The sequence below is a fragment of the Notothenia rossii genome (genome assembly GCF_949606895.1).
Source record: "Notothenia rossii genome assembly, chromosome: 6".
Taxonomy (NCBI): Eukaryota; Metazoa; Chordata; class Actinopteri; order Perciformes; family Nototheniidae; genus Notothenia; species Notothenia rossii.
This window is the reverse complement of record NC_136909.1, coordinates 14,186,196-14,200,557: the sequence shown is the minus strand read 5'-3', so window position 1 is coordinate 14,200,557 and position 14,362 is coordinate 14,186,196. Positions and strand designations below refer to the sequence as shown.

The window sequence follows — 14,362 nt, the reverse complement described above, 5'->3', positions numbered from 1 at the left end:
ACACTGTCATCTCTAACCTATGTTTGTTAATCTGTACAGCCCACTGAGACAAACGTGTTTTGTGATATTGGGCTTTAAATACATTTTGATATTATTTGATTTAAACCACATATCGGCATTATTGGGAAGCCAAAGCAGTATATTTCACACATTCATTGATTTATTTCCTGCTTTTATTTTGGTAGCCTGGCGGAAAACCGGATATACGAAGCTCGTGCAGGCTTGACAGTAGTTGTCCGGAGCACTGAGCGCACACGCCGCTCTCTACATCGCACCACTGCGGTAGGAGCGGGGAGGCAGCAGCACAGGGGGACCCGGCGGACTCCCTCCACTTGTTCTTGCACAAAAACAAATCCAGGTGGTCTCTCTGCCGACTTTATCACAGAGGAGGACTTTACCTGAGATGACATAGCGAGCAACAGCTCCCAGGGCAAACCCACAGCCCAGCGAGAGCGAAGGAGGGAGAACTTTTGGCTGTTGCTGTTGTATTTACCACACCTGCGTAACCTTGGAAGTCAGACCTGTCTATTGCGAGAGGATGGGACCGCTTCTCCTCTCCATCGCCCTGTGTTTGGGCACCGCTGTCCCGCAGCATGTGAACGGTGAGTGGAAAAGTGACATATGTCAAACATATTTTATACGGATAGCTCTAGCGTGGGAGTACCTCAAACTGTCCACCAGCGATTAAAACATCTTCAAATATCAAAAGTGACTATGTGAAATTAGTATTTAAATGAGGAAACCCACGGATAGTGTGGTGTAATGTCCGTTTATGCAGAGCCTGTGTTGTTTGCGGAATGCAAGCAGGCTGTCAGCACGGTTTGGCAACAGACCACTATCGCGTGTAATCTGTACAAAACTCGTTGCTAAATTGTTATAGCCTACTTTACGTTTAAGCAACACTTGTTTGAGTACATTAAACATATGGTGGATTTTTTATTTTATTCTAACGTTTTTCCCCGTGATAGGGACGACATCAGTTCTTACAGCAGGCGCAAATTTAAACAGAAATGTGCACCGCTCTTGTATTTAATGCGCCCTCACAGTAATAATCTTCAACTGTTTGCCTCGCTCCTCCGTGATGCTTCCAGAGGATACAAAAAGAAGCTGTGCATCCTGATTTAGCCCGGGTTGGTTAAGATAGAAAGGACGTCACTTTTCCAACTGAAGTAATAAGAAAAGATAAATGGAAAGATACCTCCAATGTGGGCTTTAGACAGACCTAGATGCTATCACATAGAGTTGATATAGGAGAGCCTCCTGTGTTAGTTACATCATGGCACCACTTGACTAGGATGACATCAGGGGAAGGTCAGTTGTGCATTATTAAGTCTAATGTAGAGTTTTGACAAAACTGTCAGGTGGCTCTAAGCACAGTGAAATTATTGTTAAAGGCTTATATTCACCTTGCCTACTGATCAGCATTCAAACTATTCCCATCCCTCCTCCATCGCCCTTCTGGTTTCTGGTGATAGGAATATTTAAGATGTGTATATTTCCCATGAACAGTGCAGAACAGTACCTGTGGGATTAGTGTAAAGAAATCAGTGTAGCCCTTATGGAAGTAGGTCATGCCATCCGTCCTGTCTCTATTCATTTAGCCACATGCTCGCCTCAGGAGTCACACATGTCAGACAGACCTCAGTCTCCCCACCAGGAGTGTGCCTTAAGCAGAGTTTCTAAGGCTCCCATAAGCATCACAGTGTCAACTCAGAATCAGCTGCTACAAGATATTATACTCCCCGCTAGGCTGGCGTAATGAAAGCCTAGGTAAAACAGAGAGCTTTGGTGCCGTGGGTCGACTTGTTTCAATGCTCAGTGAGTTAAAAATAAACCCTGCACTTGTCCCTCAAGTAATCATATCCTGGTTAAATTTGTTGTATTGTAAAGGGATTTTTCTCCATCTGTTTCTTAACTGAGTACAGCTGTTTTTAGGAGAAGATGGGGTGATATGTAGGGTGCTAACATATTTTGATCTGTTTTTGAGCATCCTTATAACTATCCTTATCACGTTGGCAGCTATTGTAGCAGCACAATTGCTCTTTTTCAAACCGAAAGAGAGATTGACTGGACAGGAATCAAAAGGTCCAGCAGCATTGAAATCCCCATCATAAATAATGCATAGTGATGATTAGATTTATTGGCAGAAGCCCCTTGCCTTGCCTCGTTGCTGAAAAGTAGCAGGTGTCTTCAGTAACAGCTGCTAACAGACAATCTATTGAGAATGTCACAGGGTGCCTCTGTCCACTGAAACAAATTGATGGGGTAGAAACATTCGCCTTCAGGTAAAACAGGCTGCATTGTTCCAAGTCAGTGTGCAATACATCACATCCTCTGGTTGGTTACTGGTGCTGACTCTCACTCATTGTTTGGGATTCAGCCTGTCCGCCTGGACAAAGCACATGACTGCACCGCTGGGCTCTCTAAGATGCTTTTGTGCCTGTTTAGAGAGTCAGTATTAATGCATTTTATGCATCTTAATTTGAGTCTCAGTCTTGTTATAATGGCTGCACAATTAAAGTCTTTTAGGCAAATAGACAGCCATCTGGAGGGGGTAATGGGACTGCATGCTATTGGGGAATCATGATCAGTGTTAATATTGTTGGTCACTGTTCATTTCTCTCAAAGATTTAACTCGCTAAACACAATTGAATGAGTTCAATTGTTCAGTTGGTCAAACACAAAGCACTGATGTAGAAACGTTGTGATTTTTAGAATAAATGGGTTTAGATTGGATCTTTAGTTTATTGTCCTGCTAACAAACTGCACATTTTCGACACTTTAAAACTTCTGTGCTAGCATTAATGACACATTGTACATTTGGATGAACAAAACAACCAGCTGCAAATGATGTAAACTAACTAATTTACATTTTACATGCACACTGGGCTATAATTATCATTATTATCAGCGATCAATACATTATCATGTAATGTATTGATCGCTGCAGATATATGACCTCAGATATGTAAACAAATGGCTGCAGCAGTACAGTATTGGCAAGAGCTGAAGCAATTAGCAGATGAATAATCAAACAACAGAAAAGGTATTGATTACTATATTTTGGAGATAGATTTCTCTCACTGTTACATTACGAATCAGTTTCACATTTGCTGAAGGTGTTTTTCTTTTGTAGATCACACCCATTGTCTGATATGTTCAAACAAATAATAATAATTTCATAATTTATTCATCATATGTGTCATACTTTACACATTTCCCAAACATTTGCTGGTGAAAGCTTCTCAAATGTGATAATTGACTGCTTTTTCTTCAATCTAAATACACAGTTTTATTTTCTAACTTTAGGACATTTCACATTTTTCTTTTAGATCAAACATTTATCAGAATCAGAATACCTTTATTAGTCCCACAGAGGGGAAATTTGCTGCGTTACTAACTAGTACTAAGTTATAATATAATAAACAATATGCTAAAGAAAAAAAAAAAAGAAAAAAAGTTAGATAATAATAAAAAAAAAAAAAAAAAATCAAATCTTATATCAAAATATAAGTCCTGAAAAATGCATTTTATAAATATATGTCTAATCCTTAAGATATTTAATGAATTAAACAACTCAGTTAGTTGAATTGTGCTTGGTTTACTTTAAATTAAACAGTTGTATGTCTGCTTTCCACTGTGCAGAGACAAAAGGCTTTTGTTATGGTGGGAATACTAATAGAAAATGCTTTCCTGAAATGTGTGCAGAATATAAAAGTCTATCTAAACATTCATTACATTTACTAGCCACTGAAGGTTATGGTAGATGTACAGGTGACTTTAACAATGCCTTGCAAAGATGCCATTCACGGTTTTAAATGGCACAGTCTTCAATCAGTCGAGAGAGGTCAGACCTCTGTCAGATCAGCAGACACGATAAGCAAAGGACTGAAAGCAACTCATTGGAAGACAACCTACACACAAGGAAATTACACATGGGATATCACAACATGGGAATCAATCTTTCCACAAAGCCTCCTCCTGTTGCTGTTTTAACAATGGCTTCTGACTTAGTGGGTTTTTTCATGTTGACGGAACATGATTGGGTTATTAATTGTCACTGCAGACATTCTTTAATCCCATTAATAGTCAAAGGAGAGTTCATTTGTCTCCCATGTCGACATTTTAATGGATTTTGATTCTATTTGTCTTTGCTGTAGTCTGGCATGTCTTGTCCTGCCTACATTTTTTACTTGACTTATTGGGAGGGTATGAGAGAGACAGTTACAGAGGTTTCAATGACACACACTAAGAACATGGCCCTGAGATAAGAATAGGCAGCACAATGGTAAAATAAGTTTGTTGAGCCATTACATACTTGTATAATCTTTCAGACAGAAACTACTTGATCGTATTGTGTATTACCTGACTAATCATGATGATCTAACTTAGCTCAAATACTGGCGATTTATGTATTATACTGCGATGTACTGTGGATTTGGGCCAATTTTGGTTTTCTATGTGAATTGAGGCTTAATAACTCTTCATTTTGTCAGACAATAGACATTGAAAACTAAATGTGTTTATAAGACATACTCAAAGCCTGATCTGCAATTAAATTAGCCTTCTTTCACACTACAGTAGGTATTGCCTGTGTCTATTCACAAAACTCTGGAAACATTGATTCTAAATGTTCCCGGAAATGTTAAAGGTCTAGAAATTACCAAAAGCAGCATGTAATATTATGAAGGCTGGCATAAGCAGTGATCATCTTAGCAAACTAATCATGCCAGTGTCGAATCCAGGCCGTGACTGTGCCAGGAAAAAAAAGGGTTCTCTGGAACAGTAAAGACATTATAAAAGTTTTTCGTTTGTAGTGTCATTTCATGTTGAGTCTACTTCACTTTTTTTCTAAAGCTAAGAACAAGCAGCAGAACATCCTCTCGAAGTTTGAGCATTCAAAGGACCACATGCTGGTTTTAAGTAATCCCACTGGGTCGAGATTAATGACTCAAGTTTTGGAGGCACAAGCTGGCCCACAGTGCAGGCTCACAGTGTGCGCTTGTGTTTGTCAAAAACATTGCAGATAATGAAGTTATATGATGTCTTTTTTAAATGAACTGTAACATATTGTATGGGATTGTTTGTGAGTTTGCTGAGGCTCACTACTTTCCTGACGCACCACAAAGAAAAGCCATCAAAAGCTATCCAGACAGAACACATCTAGCCTGAAGTGGATAATGTAATTGTATGGTACAGCTGGCCTTAAATTGTTGTTTTGACAAATATTTTTCATCATGGAACATATAACAGTTACAGGTTTAATATCATAGAGTACAGCACACTTTTCAACAATGCTGCACAGAAGCTGTTAGTGGAAGGTGATGTGTGGCAGAACAGTGGTTTAATGACTGTACTGTTCCAATGTTAACACTTTTACTTTACTCTCTTTAATGTAATGTTCACATATAAGCTTCTGACTGCACCCCGGGAAATGGCTGCCGTGGGTCGCAGCTCATTCTCACTTATTTTTAATATAAACATATACAGTTGTGTGCTTAATAAAGAGGCCATAGTAATCTACTGATTTGAATTTAATGAGTTCACATACAAACAAACATGGGTTCGCATTCAATTAAAGTGTCAACACTGCAATGCCTTAATAATGCTTATAAAGTAGCAATGATTTGCAATAAGCTAGATTGTAATGAAGCTTCTTTTTTTCTAAAACCTTTGAGGTAAAAGAATGCATTGTGCTAATTGCATCAGAAAATCATTTAGGCTTCACTACCATCCACACAGTAGCCTGCCATCATCAATCATCATTTTAAGCCCTTAATCTGAGAAATACAGTCAAATAGGGCTGCACGATTTTGGGAAAAAATCTAATTGCGATTTTTCGGACAAATATTGCGATTCGATTTGCGATATTTGTTTTTAAGCGACCCAACGGAAGTTTATTGTAAAATGCGGCCGTATCTCCGGCTAGGAAGGTCACACCAACATGCTCCCGTCTCTAGCACCCCCGCAGCCTGAGCTAAACGTTCATGAAACTTCCGTTGGGTTGCTTTACAGTCAAGCTTCAGTTTAAGATTCACCCTGTAATAGATTTGAAACATGTGATGGAGCATTACTAACCTGACTCAGATGGTTTGTTTCACCAAACAATCTAGGAAAGCTCCATTGGAAGCTATTTGGAAAGGGAAGGCACTTTCAAAGATACTTGGCAGGTGATTGGATCAATCTGTCTATCTACTTCTATCATGGGCCACTTCTGATTGGTTAACAATGGCTGGTACATGTGCAGCAAAGCACTTCTAATTGGTGTGGATGACTGACACACAAGAAGAACAAAACAAAAAAAAAAGTAAAAACATAATTTTAAAATAAAAATAAAAATAGCAGGCTTTGCGATTTGATAATCGCATCATTTCAAACCACGATTTCGATTTAAAAGCGATTAATCGTTCTGCCCTACAGTCAAACTAACTTTATATTAGCCGTGTTCCTAAGATGCTTTCCTTATGCCCACTCTCTCCCTTTTTCTTGAATGGGAAACTAAACATGTTATAATGCTCTGTACATGTTAACATACACGGTGTAGTTGCTTTTGATCCATCCTCCCACCTCCCTCTGTCTGCTTGCCTGTTTATTTGCAAATGCAAAACAGGCTACATTTCAACTATTTTCAATATAATTTAGCTACTTTAGTATTAAATAAATAGATATGTTTACCGTCAAACAAAAGCATTGTAAGTGGAAGCTTGCAGGCTGCAACAACAAAGGCCATATAATTACTGTATAATGTAATCTCTTTGGCTTTTTAACTTATTTCGTTTTTCAAAACACCTGCCTTTAAATACATGAAGTGTGTGTGTGTGTGTGTGTGTGTGTGTGTGTGTGTGTGTGTGTGTGTGTGTGTGTGTGTGTGTGTGTGTGTGTGTGTGTGTGTGTGTGTGTGTGTGTGTGTGTGTGTGTGTGTGTGTGTGTGTGTGTGTGTGTGTGTGTCCACATACGTGTGTGTGCAAAAAGCTCACTGACAAGCATCAGGGTGGATTTTGCATTCCTCAAGTGAGCCAAGCACCATTTTTTTGTATTTTTTAAGTTGGAGTGGATATGCTCAAAAAGCACAAATGTCTTTGCCAGGAGAGTGTCAGAGCGGCATCAGCCTTTCATTATCAGTGCTGGCCATGAGTGAAAGAGTCCACCTTTCCTCAGCAGATCAATACGCAGAATACATTATTTTGGATTAGAACTGCACCAGTCTGTATGTCTGAAGAGCTGATCCAGCCTGTTTAAGCTCTTTTGTAAGACCAAAGCTTTAAGACAATGAGATTAAAAACAAAATGTCATATTTCAGACTTTAAAGCTTTTACACGGACGGATGAATGACGCATAGACCTTTGAATGTTTGAATGTTTTATCATAACACAAAAAGCAAGCTCCTGACACATTCTCGCGTTGTAATATCTGCTCTGTTTGAGGATATGAATGCCTTTTTATCCTCGTAATTTATATAGTTTTCCCTTCTCTCCAAGTCTGTCTCCTGATATTGTGTCTGTGAACTACTTTCAGTTGTCTGTAAGCCATCCATTCGAATGCTCAGTTTGTAATGGGAAAATATTGTGTTGGTACGTTTTTTCATTAAACACAAAGTTATGATATTTGTGCCCGCATTTATTGAACCAGCAAACTTTAATTAGTGAAGTCTGAAGTTAAGCCTGCCTAAGTCAATTTAAGATTGAGGAGTTAAAGTAATAATGAGCTTAGCTTTGGTCAGATATAGTATCTCTGATAGGCTCACTCAACTCAATCTACTTTGTTGAGATCAGATATGGAGGTGGCTTAAGTCTTTACTTCCAACATGCCCTGAGGAGATATGGGCTTATTCTTAATCCAGAAGCACACTTTTATATGTTATGGCCCGATGTCACAATGGATCTACACACCAGGGTCACTAAAGCAACCTTAACTATTAACCCTTTAACTCCTTTGCATGTCCCCCGAAGCTAAAGTCTCACACTTTGTTCTGATTATATCTTGTAAATTAAAGCGAAACTAAAATAACATACAATCCTTTAAAGCATTGACATCATTTTCAAATGAATGTCTCCCTACTTGTTTTAGTATTTGTTTGTGCATCTCATCTCATTCTCAGATATTTCCCCTCTCGAGTTTACAGCATTTTAACTTATATTATATAATATATTATGTCCATACCTGTACTGAGGATGATGTGTTGTGTGCGTGTGTGTGTGTGTGTGTGTGTGAGTATGCTTGAAGCTGGGAGAAGTAACCCAGAAATGTCATCACACAAAGTCTAGGCAGCAATTCTGGCTCTTAAGCACAGCATGGATGTGCATCTATACTTCACTCATTTGCCGAAAAACAAAAACAATATCCCTTTATTTATGATGTCAGCCATTCAGTTTGACACTAAATTGTGCTAGATGCCAACAAAGGGAATATGTGAGTGATTGAGAACAACAAAGGAGTCTAACTGTTAAAAATGATTGTTAAAAGGGATATGTTCTTCAACTCAAATATGAACAAACCACCCTGCACTTCTGCCCAGTTTTTTAGGACGGTTATTTGAGGGAAATGCCTGCCATTGAGAAACAAACTGTCTTTTTTAAAACGGGGAAATATCTTCAGCAGATGTTTTAGATGTCACTCGGGTGTGTGTGTGTGTGTGTACCAGGCGGAGGGGCGGAGCTGAGAGCCATGATGGTAAAGTGCCTTTATTGTGAAGTTCAATGAACAGCAACCACTCACCTTCAAACTTCAAAGTAAAGCCCATTAGAAAACTGCCATTCATTGTCACTTACAAAAGAGTGAAAGGGTGGCAACAAGTTGCACCATTTTGGTAATTGCTACAGGTATGGAACTGATGATTGGATTGCTTTCTCCTCCAAAATCTTTTCAGGGGCAATCATGGGCCAACAGAAGTCCAAATAAATTGAAACATGTCTGAGGCAGCAACATCCAGCAACAAGGCAGCTCTTAGTCACTCAGATGAGCTCAGAAAGTCAAGGAGTGGCAAATGGCTTACGGACAAAAAGTGTAAGCTTGGTTTAACCCTCTTTCGACATTAGCGTAATGAAGACACATCAAACGATAGGAGAGGTTTATACTAGGTCATGTCATTTGATGTATTTACAGGGACACCAGGTAAACTAATGTTGCATTCATTCGGAATAAATATATCATATTATTATTATATATTAGAGATGATACTGTCTTTTGGTACACATTTTCATCAAACATTTAACATTACTTTGCGTCGAAAGGAGCCAGTTGAGGTGGTTCGGGCACCTAGTTAGGATGCCACCTGGGCGCCTCCCTAGGGAGGTGTTCCAGGCACGTCCAGCTGGGAAGAGACCAACGGGTAGACCTAGGACCAGGTGGAGGGATTATATCTCTTCGCTGGCCTGGTTGATGTGGCCAGGGAAAAGAAAGTTTTGGGGCTCTCTGCTGGAACTGCTACCTCCGCGACCCGACCACGGATAAGCGGGAGAAGATGGATGGATGGATGGATGATTGGTTGGATTTCCTCTCTATGGGCAGCCCAATGGTAAAGGAGACACGCTGGTGATAAGACAGAAATACTCTGAACGTGTGTCATCAAAGTCATCATCAGGAGCCTGAGGTTTATTTGACACATTTCAGTCATTCATTAATTATGAAGTAGTTCTGTGTTTTTAAATGATGGGTTAAATCGAGCCGAATCAATAGATATCTTATAGAGTATTTGGGACTTCACAGTTTTATGCGATAAATAGGCACACCATTAGATGAGTCACTACTGCTCTGCATAAACATTGAAAGGAAAGATGAAGCAAAGACAATACATAGAAAGGAAAATATGTTTAACTATATCCTTCTTTGGATTGACATTCAGTGATATACTTAGCTTGAAACAAACTACCTAATCCTTCAAAGAACGATTAGGTAGTCCTGTTTAGGTTTAATTATCAATGTCTTTAAATGTTTATTTATAAAAAGTGTTGCTCCCATTTTCTTTAGTTTCCAATTTAATTCCTCTGGCATCCTTCACCATGTTGAGCATTGTCTTTGCTTCTGAGCCAGCTGGTTCGACAGTGTGGTCTCTGTATAATTCACCAGTGTTCGAGGTATGAAATATTTACCAGTATGATCTTTGTAACCTGCCAATGCTGTTCCAGGTGGTTGCTGCACTGCAGATGCAGGCAAAGTCCTACTGAAGTACGCGAACAACGTGCTTCTAGATCTGTTCCTGTGTTTAGTGTTGAACCTGTGACGTTTCTGACAAGTTAAATGAGCGGTTAACATTTCTCAATCACAGAGTGTATTTTTAACCAGGTTCAAAGCAATGAGGAGAAATCTTAGTGGGATATCTCACCCTCCCTCTCTATCTCCATCTCTCCGCTTGTCTGCCTCTCGGAAACACTCGCAGTCTCGCACATATATTCTAGAAGTTATAATTATAGCACATCAAACCACGATTTTAATGCGGCTGCTGCAGCTGGGCAAAAATTGGCCATGATGGTATGCATACAAATATTCCATAGCTTTCGCCCTGCTCTCGCTGTGTATTGGATTTGTATTGAATTGTTTGATTGTGGTACATGCTCATTTTGTAAATGCACGCCGGTGTATTTGCGCCTGAAGCCAGTGTTTGATTATGCTGTTCTGTTAGTTACTCCTTTCTATCCTGTGTGTACAGCCGGTGATATTTGATTTGCAGTCTTCTGCTCAGTTTTGCTTACACAACTGAACGGGACTGAGTGTTGATTCAAGGAGACGTAAACTAATCACTGAAAAATTGCTTTTAACATTTTGATGTCCAACAATCAACCGTGACTGTTCATCATCGTAAAGCCACTGTACGCTGAGTCTTTTCTTGCTCAACACAGAAGTTGTCCCTGCTACATCCAATTCACTGACCAAGGAGAAAGGGGGATGAAGAAATTCAATTTGTCAGGGCCTGCCCTCTTCAGTACACACAATGCACAGCTTAGGCCAGTGAGTGTTAAGTATGAATGGAACAAGGATCGAAAGATGTTTTGTTAATACTTCTTTTTGTACTTCAAACATGCATTTATTGTAATAAGCAACATCGAATGCAGCTTTCTTCGTTTTATTTCTTCACAGTTTGAATAGCTAGCTTCACCTTAATCTGTCTTCTCTCTGCCTCAGTCGTAGAGAAAGAGTGGGCCAGCGTTTATTAGCTGTAATGGTGACCATAACTTCTCTTTCGAAAACCACTGTACCTGAAATGAACTTAGATGGCAGCTGTGGTGTGTGATGTATATTTAGGGTATATATTTTGGCTGACATTCAGGGTGACTTTTAACGTGACAATTAGTGAGCTGGATGCTGGTAAACACATTTTTAAAATATTTTTTTAAGAAGATAGCCCTGATAGTTGTTTCCCTTTGTGTCCAATCTTCATGGTATAAGCTATGCTAAGTGGCACATGGCTTTAGCTTCATGTAGGAGAGGCTGATCAGAAGCTTGGTTCCACTCTCATGTCTAAAACTGGTCAAGCGAATAACCATATTTCCCAAAATGTTTCCTTTGCAAGTAAATACATGATATTATGGACAATTATTATATTAATTTGAATGGTTGTCCTGGCTTTATCAACATTATTATTCTTTGTCTCTCTGTCTCTTACATACACACGCGAAAAGACAAAACATTTTAATTTGCCAGTTTTGAATTTTGAATCAGAGTTGCTCCGTCACAGAGTATTTGTGTGGCATAATTTCCCTTCAAAACATCAAGACAACAAGAGTGCTAATGAGGTAAACATTTAACGAACAGGGTCACGGAAATGCCTTCATGTGCTGTTGAATATGCATTAATCCTCTGAATTACTGACACAGTTTTCAAGTAAAAGGCTTTTTCCCCTCACCCATCTTTTTCTCTCCTTGCCTGTTAATCTGCACAAGCGCTCTCCATCGCAGACACCTTCCCGTTCAGCACGTTTCTGCAAAGATTCAGATGAGATGTTCGCTCCATTTCTTTATACATGTTTTATGAACTTTTTTTATTCCACTTATGGGACACAAGCGTGAGTGTGGGAGATCTTGTATGGAAAAAAGGGTACAAAAGATGGGAGGTTTTCCAAGTTTGTAATGAGGCTAGCAAGGCTCTCCTGGCTCACGAGCAAACTAGGACATCTGTAATGAGCGTGCAGAGAAGCGAGGGGGTGGGGGCAGAGACACGCACAGCGCCATGTTTCAAAACTCAGGCACCAGCTCAGCTGTCCAGTGGATGTTAGCAGTAAGGAGGGGTCAGTCGTACTGAGTCTGTCTCTGCTGTACGGTTAAATTCGTTTTTTTTTTTTTACCAGAAACTCATCGCACAATTCTCTTAGCAGGGTACAATAATTATTATAGTGCACGCTACTATAGACAGTAGGTTTGAAGAGACACTTCCAAGGACATGTATGTAGTGGCATAACACTACAATGCAATACTGCTTATTCTCTAAATTACCGTAAACACATCCCTGCTCTGTTTAAATACGACAGGAACCATTTCAAATCGAATGTCGGCGCATTTCCAAGGATCCATTACTCTCTTCATGCAATGGCATTATTGAAAAGAATATCGTGAATCCAGTTAAATATGTATGTGCTTTAATTACCATAACCTAAGATATGACGCATATAAGTTATGTTAATTGATATCATCCATCATAAGGCCTTGAATTGTATGTTTCTCTGCCAGTCTTTGATTAACAAAAGACTAATCTGTATTGGCTAATTACTTTTTGCTACAATAGGATGTCTCATTAAAGATAACATAAGTATTTAAAGATACAAGTAATTGAGATAATCCAAAGGCATGTTTATGCTTACGACTTCATTGTCTTTTTAATTTATATTTTAAAATGTGAAATATCTCAGTTTTTGGTCAAAGGTTTGAGGAGTTATAATTATATATCTTATTATGAGGATCATACAGATAAACTACTCTTTTGGTCTAAAGACATAGGTAACCACAAATGTAGGTACAGTGTTTTGTGCCATAACTGCTGGGTTGGGACTTTTGTGCTTTGCCCCGTCTAGTTTGATAACCAAACGTTACCAAATCAATTTTTTTTTTACTAATTTTAGGCATTCATAAAAAGAGGTTGTATTAGCAGTTAAGTATTAACTCTGCAACGCTTATATAAACTGGTGCTACTGCATTTGATTTTGTTTTAGAGTGATTTATTATATTATTTATTTATGGCAGCCTGGCATAATATTACCTTATGTCCGTTAAGATCGTAAAGCCCTTGCTGTTAAAATGTCCTTATGGTTTTGGAACCGAAGCACATTTCTATTCCATAGTGACTTCATAGTTCATACTGTGCACAGGTGATGGTTTCACCTGATAAACCCTCAGTCCTTGGTCCCAGGTTGCTGCAAAATCCGGGGAACCCTCTAGACACAATGCTGAGTGCGTCCTCGCTGCCCCTGGCCCATGATGAGGAGGGGTATCGATCTTCCCCTCAGATGAAAGCCCTCTGTGCACCTCTGCAGGGCTTATAGATGGCTGAGGCAGGATGCAGTAATGAGAGCAATAGAGGGCAGAATGGGGGACAGGCTTACTCCTAACAAGAAAGGAGACTTTTACACTAAAGAAAAAGAAACAAGCTTGCTGGGAATTTCTGATTGTTTATTTGCATTTAACCCTCCCTTCAAACTGCTCAGTTATTTAATTTTTCTCTGAGCACAGTTTAGGTCTTAACCACACCACACACTTTAGCCTTGATGGTCTTATCTGGAATTTAGAACCCCTGTGGGAATTTATCTCAGCACAGACTGTTTGAAAAGTAAATGTGGTTTAGTCCCAGTATGAAGTCAGAGGAGCAGCGGAGGTGGTCTCAAACGATTAAAAGCATTTCTCAGAGAAAGTGGTTTGGGCTTAGCCAGACCTTAGAGGATAGGATACCTCTGGCTGGGGAAGAAAGATCTCCACTCCTTTGAGTGCTATGGTTGGAGGCTTTTGTGGCAACATAAGTTGTTTTTGAGACAAGGACTCCAAAGAGAAATGTTTGTGTGTGCAAGTCTTTGAGATGATGATTATGTTGGTTGAAGCCTGTCAACCCACAGTGACCAAACCTTAACCACTCTATGCTTATTATGGCTGCGGAGCCTGGACCACAGCTGCTGTAGGTTTTGGTTTAGGCTTTCCCAGACCTTATATCATATTATGCATTGTAGGGAGAGGTATTGGAGTTTAAACTAAGGATCCTTTCATGCATTTTGCCTTTACTTTGCATTAAGGCAACCAAGATGGTACCGGAAGATCAATGACATTGTCAGTACAGTCTGTGGATCTATCTGGAAATAAGTTGAACAAATAGTTTGACATTTTGGGTAATACTGCCGGCAGTCATTTAGCAAAGCTTAGCAAAAAGACTGGAAACGGAGGGAGTGTGC

The 14,362-nt window shown here is 39.4% G+C and overlaps 1 protein-coding gene across 2 annotated transcripts in view; it reads left to right on the top strand.

Annotated features, from left to right (window-relative positions):
• Positions 1–244: 244 nt before the first annotated feature.
• Positions 245–14,362, top strand: part of edil3a (EGF-like repeats and discoidin I-like domains 3a) — a 114,777-nt gene continuing 100,659 nt past the window's right edge. For both annotated transcript variants that reach the window (XM_079686389.1, XM_079686388.1), the window contains exon 1: positions 245–602. In XM_079686389.1, the coding sequence (XP_079542515.1) occupies positions 539–602 (64 nt within the window). In that variant the 5' untranslated portion in view covers positions 245–538. The remainder of the gene's footprint in view (positions 603–14,362) is intronic.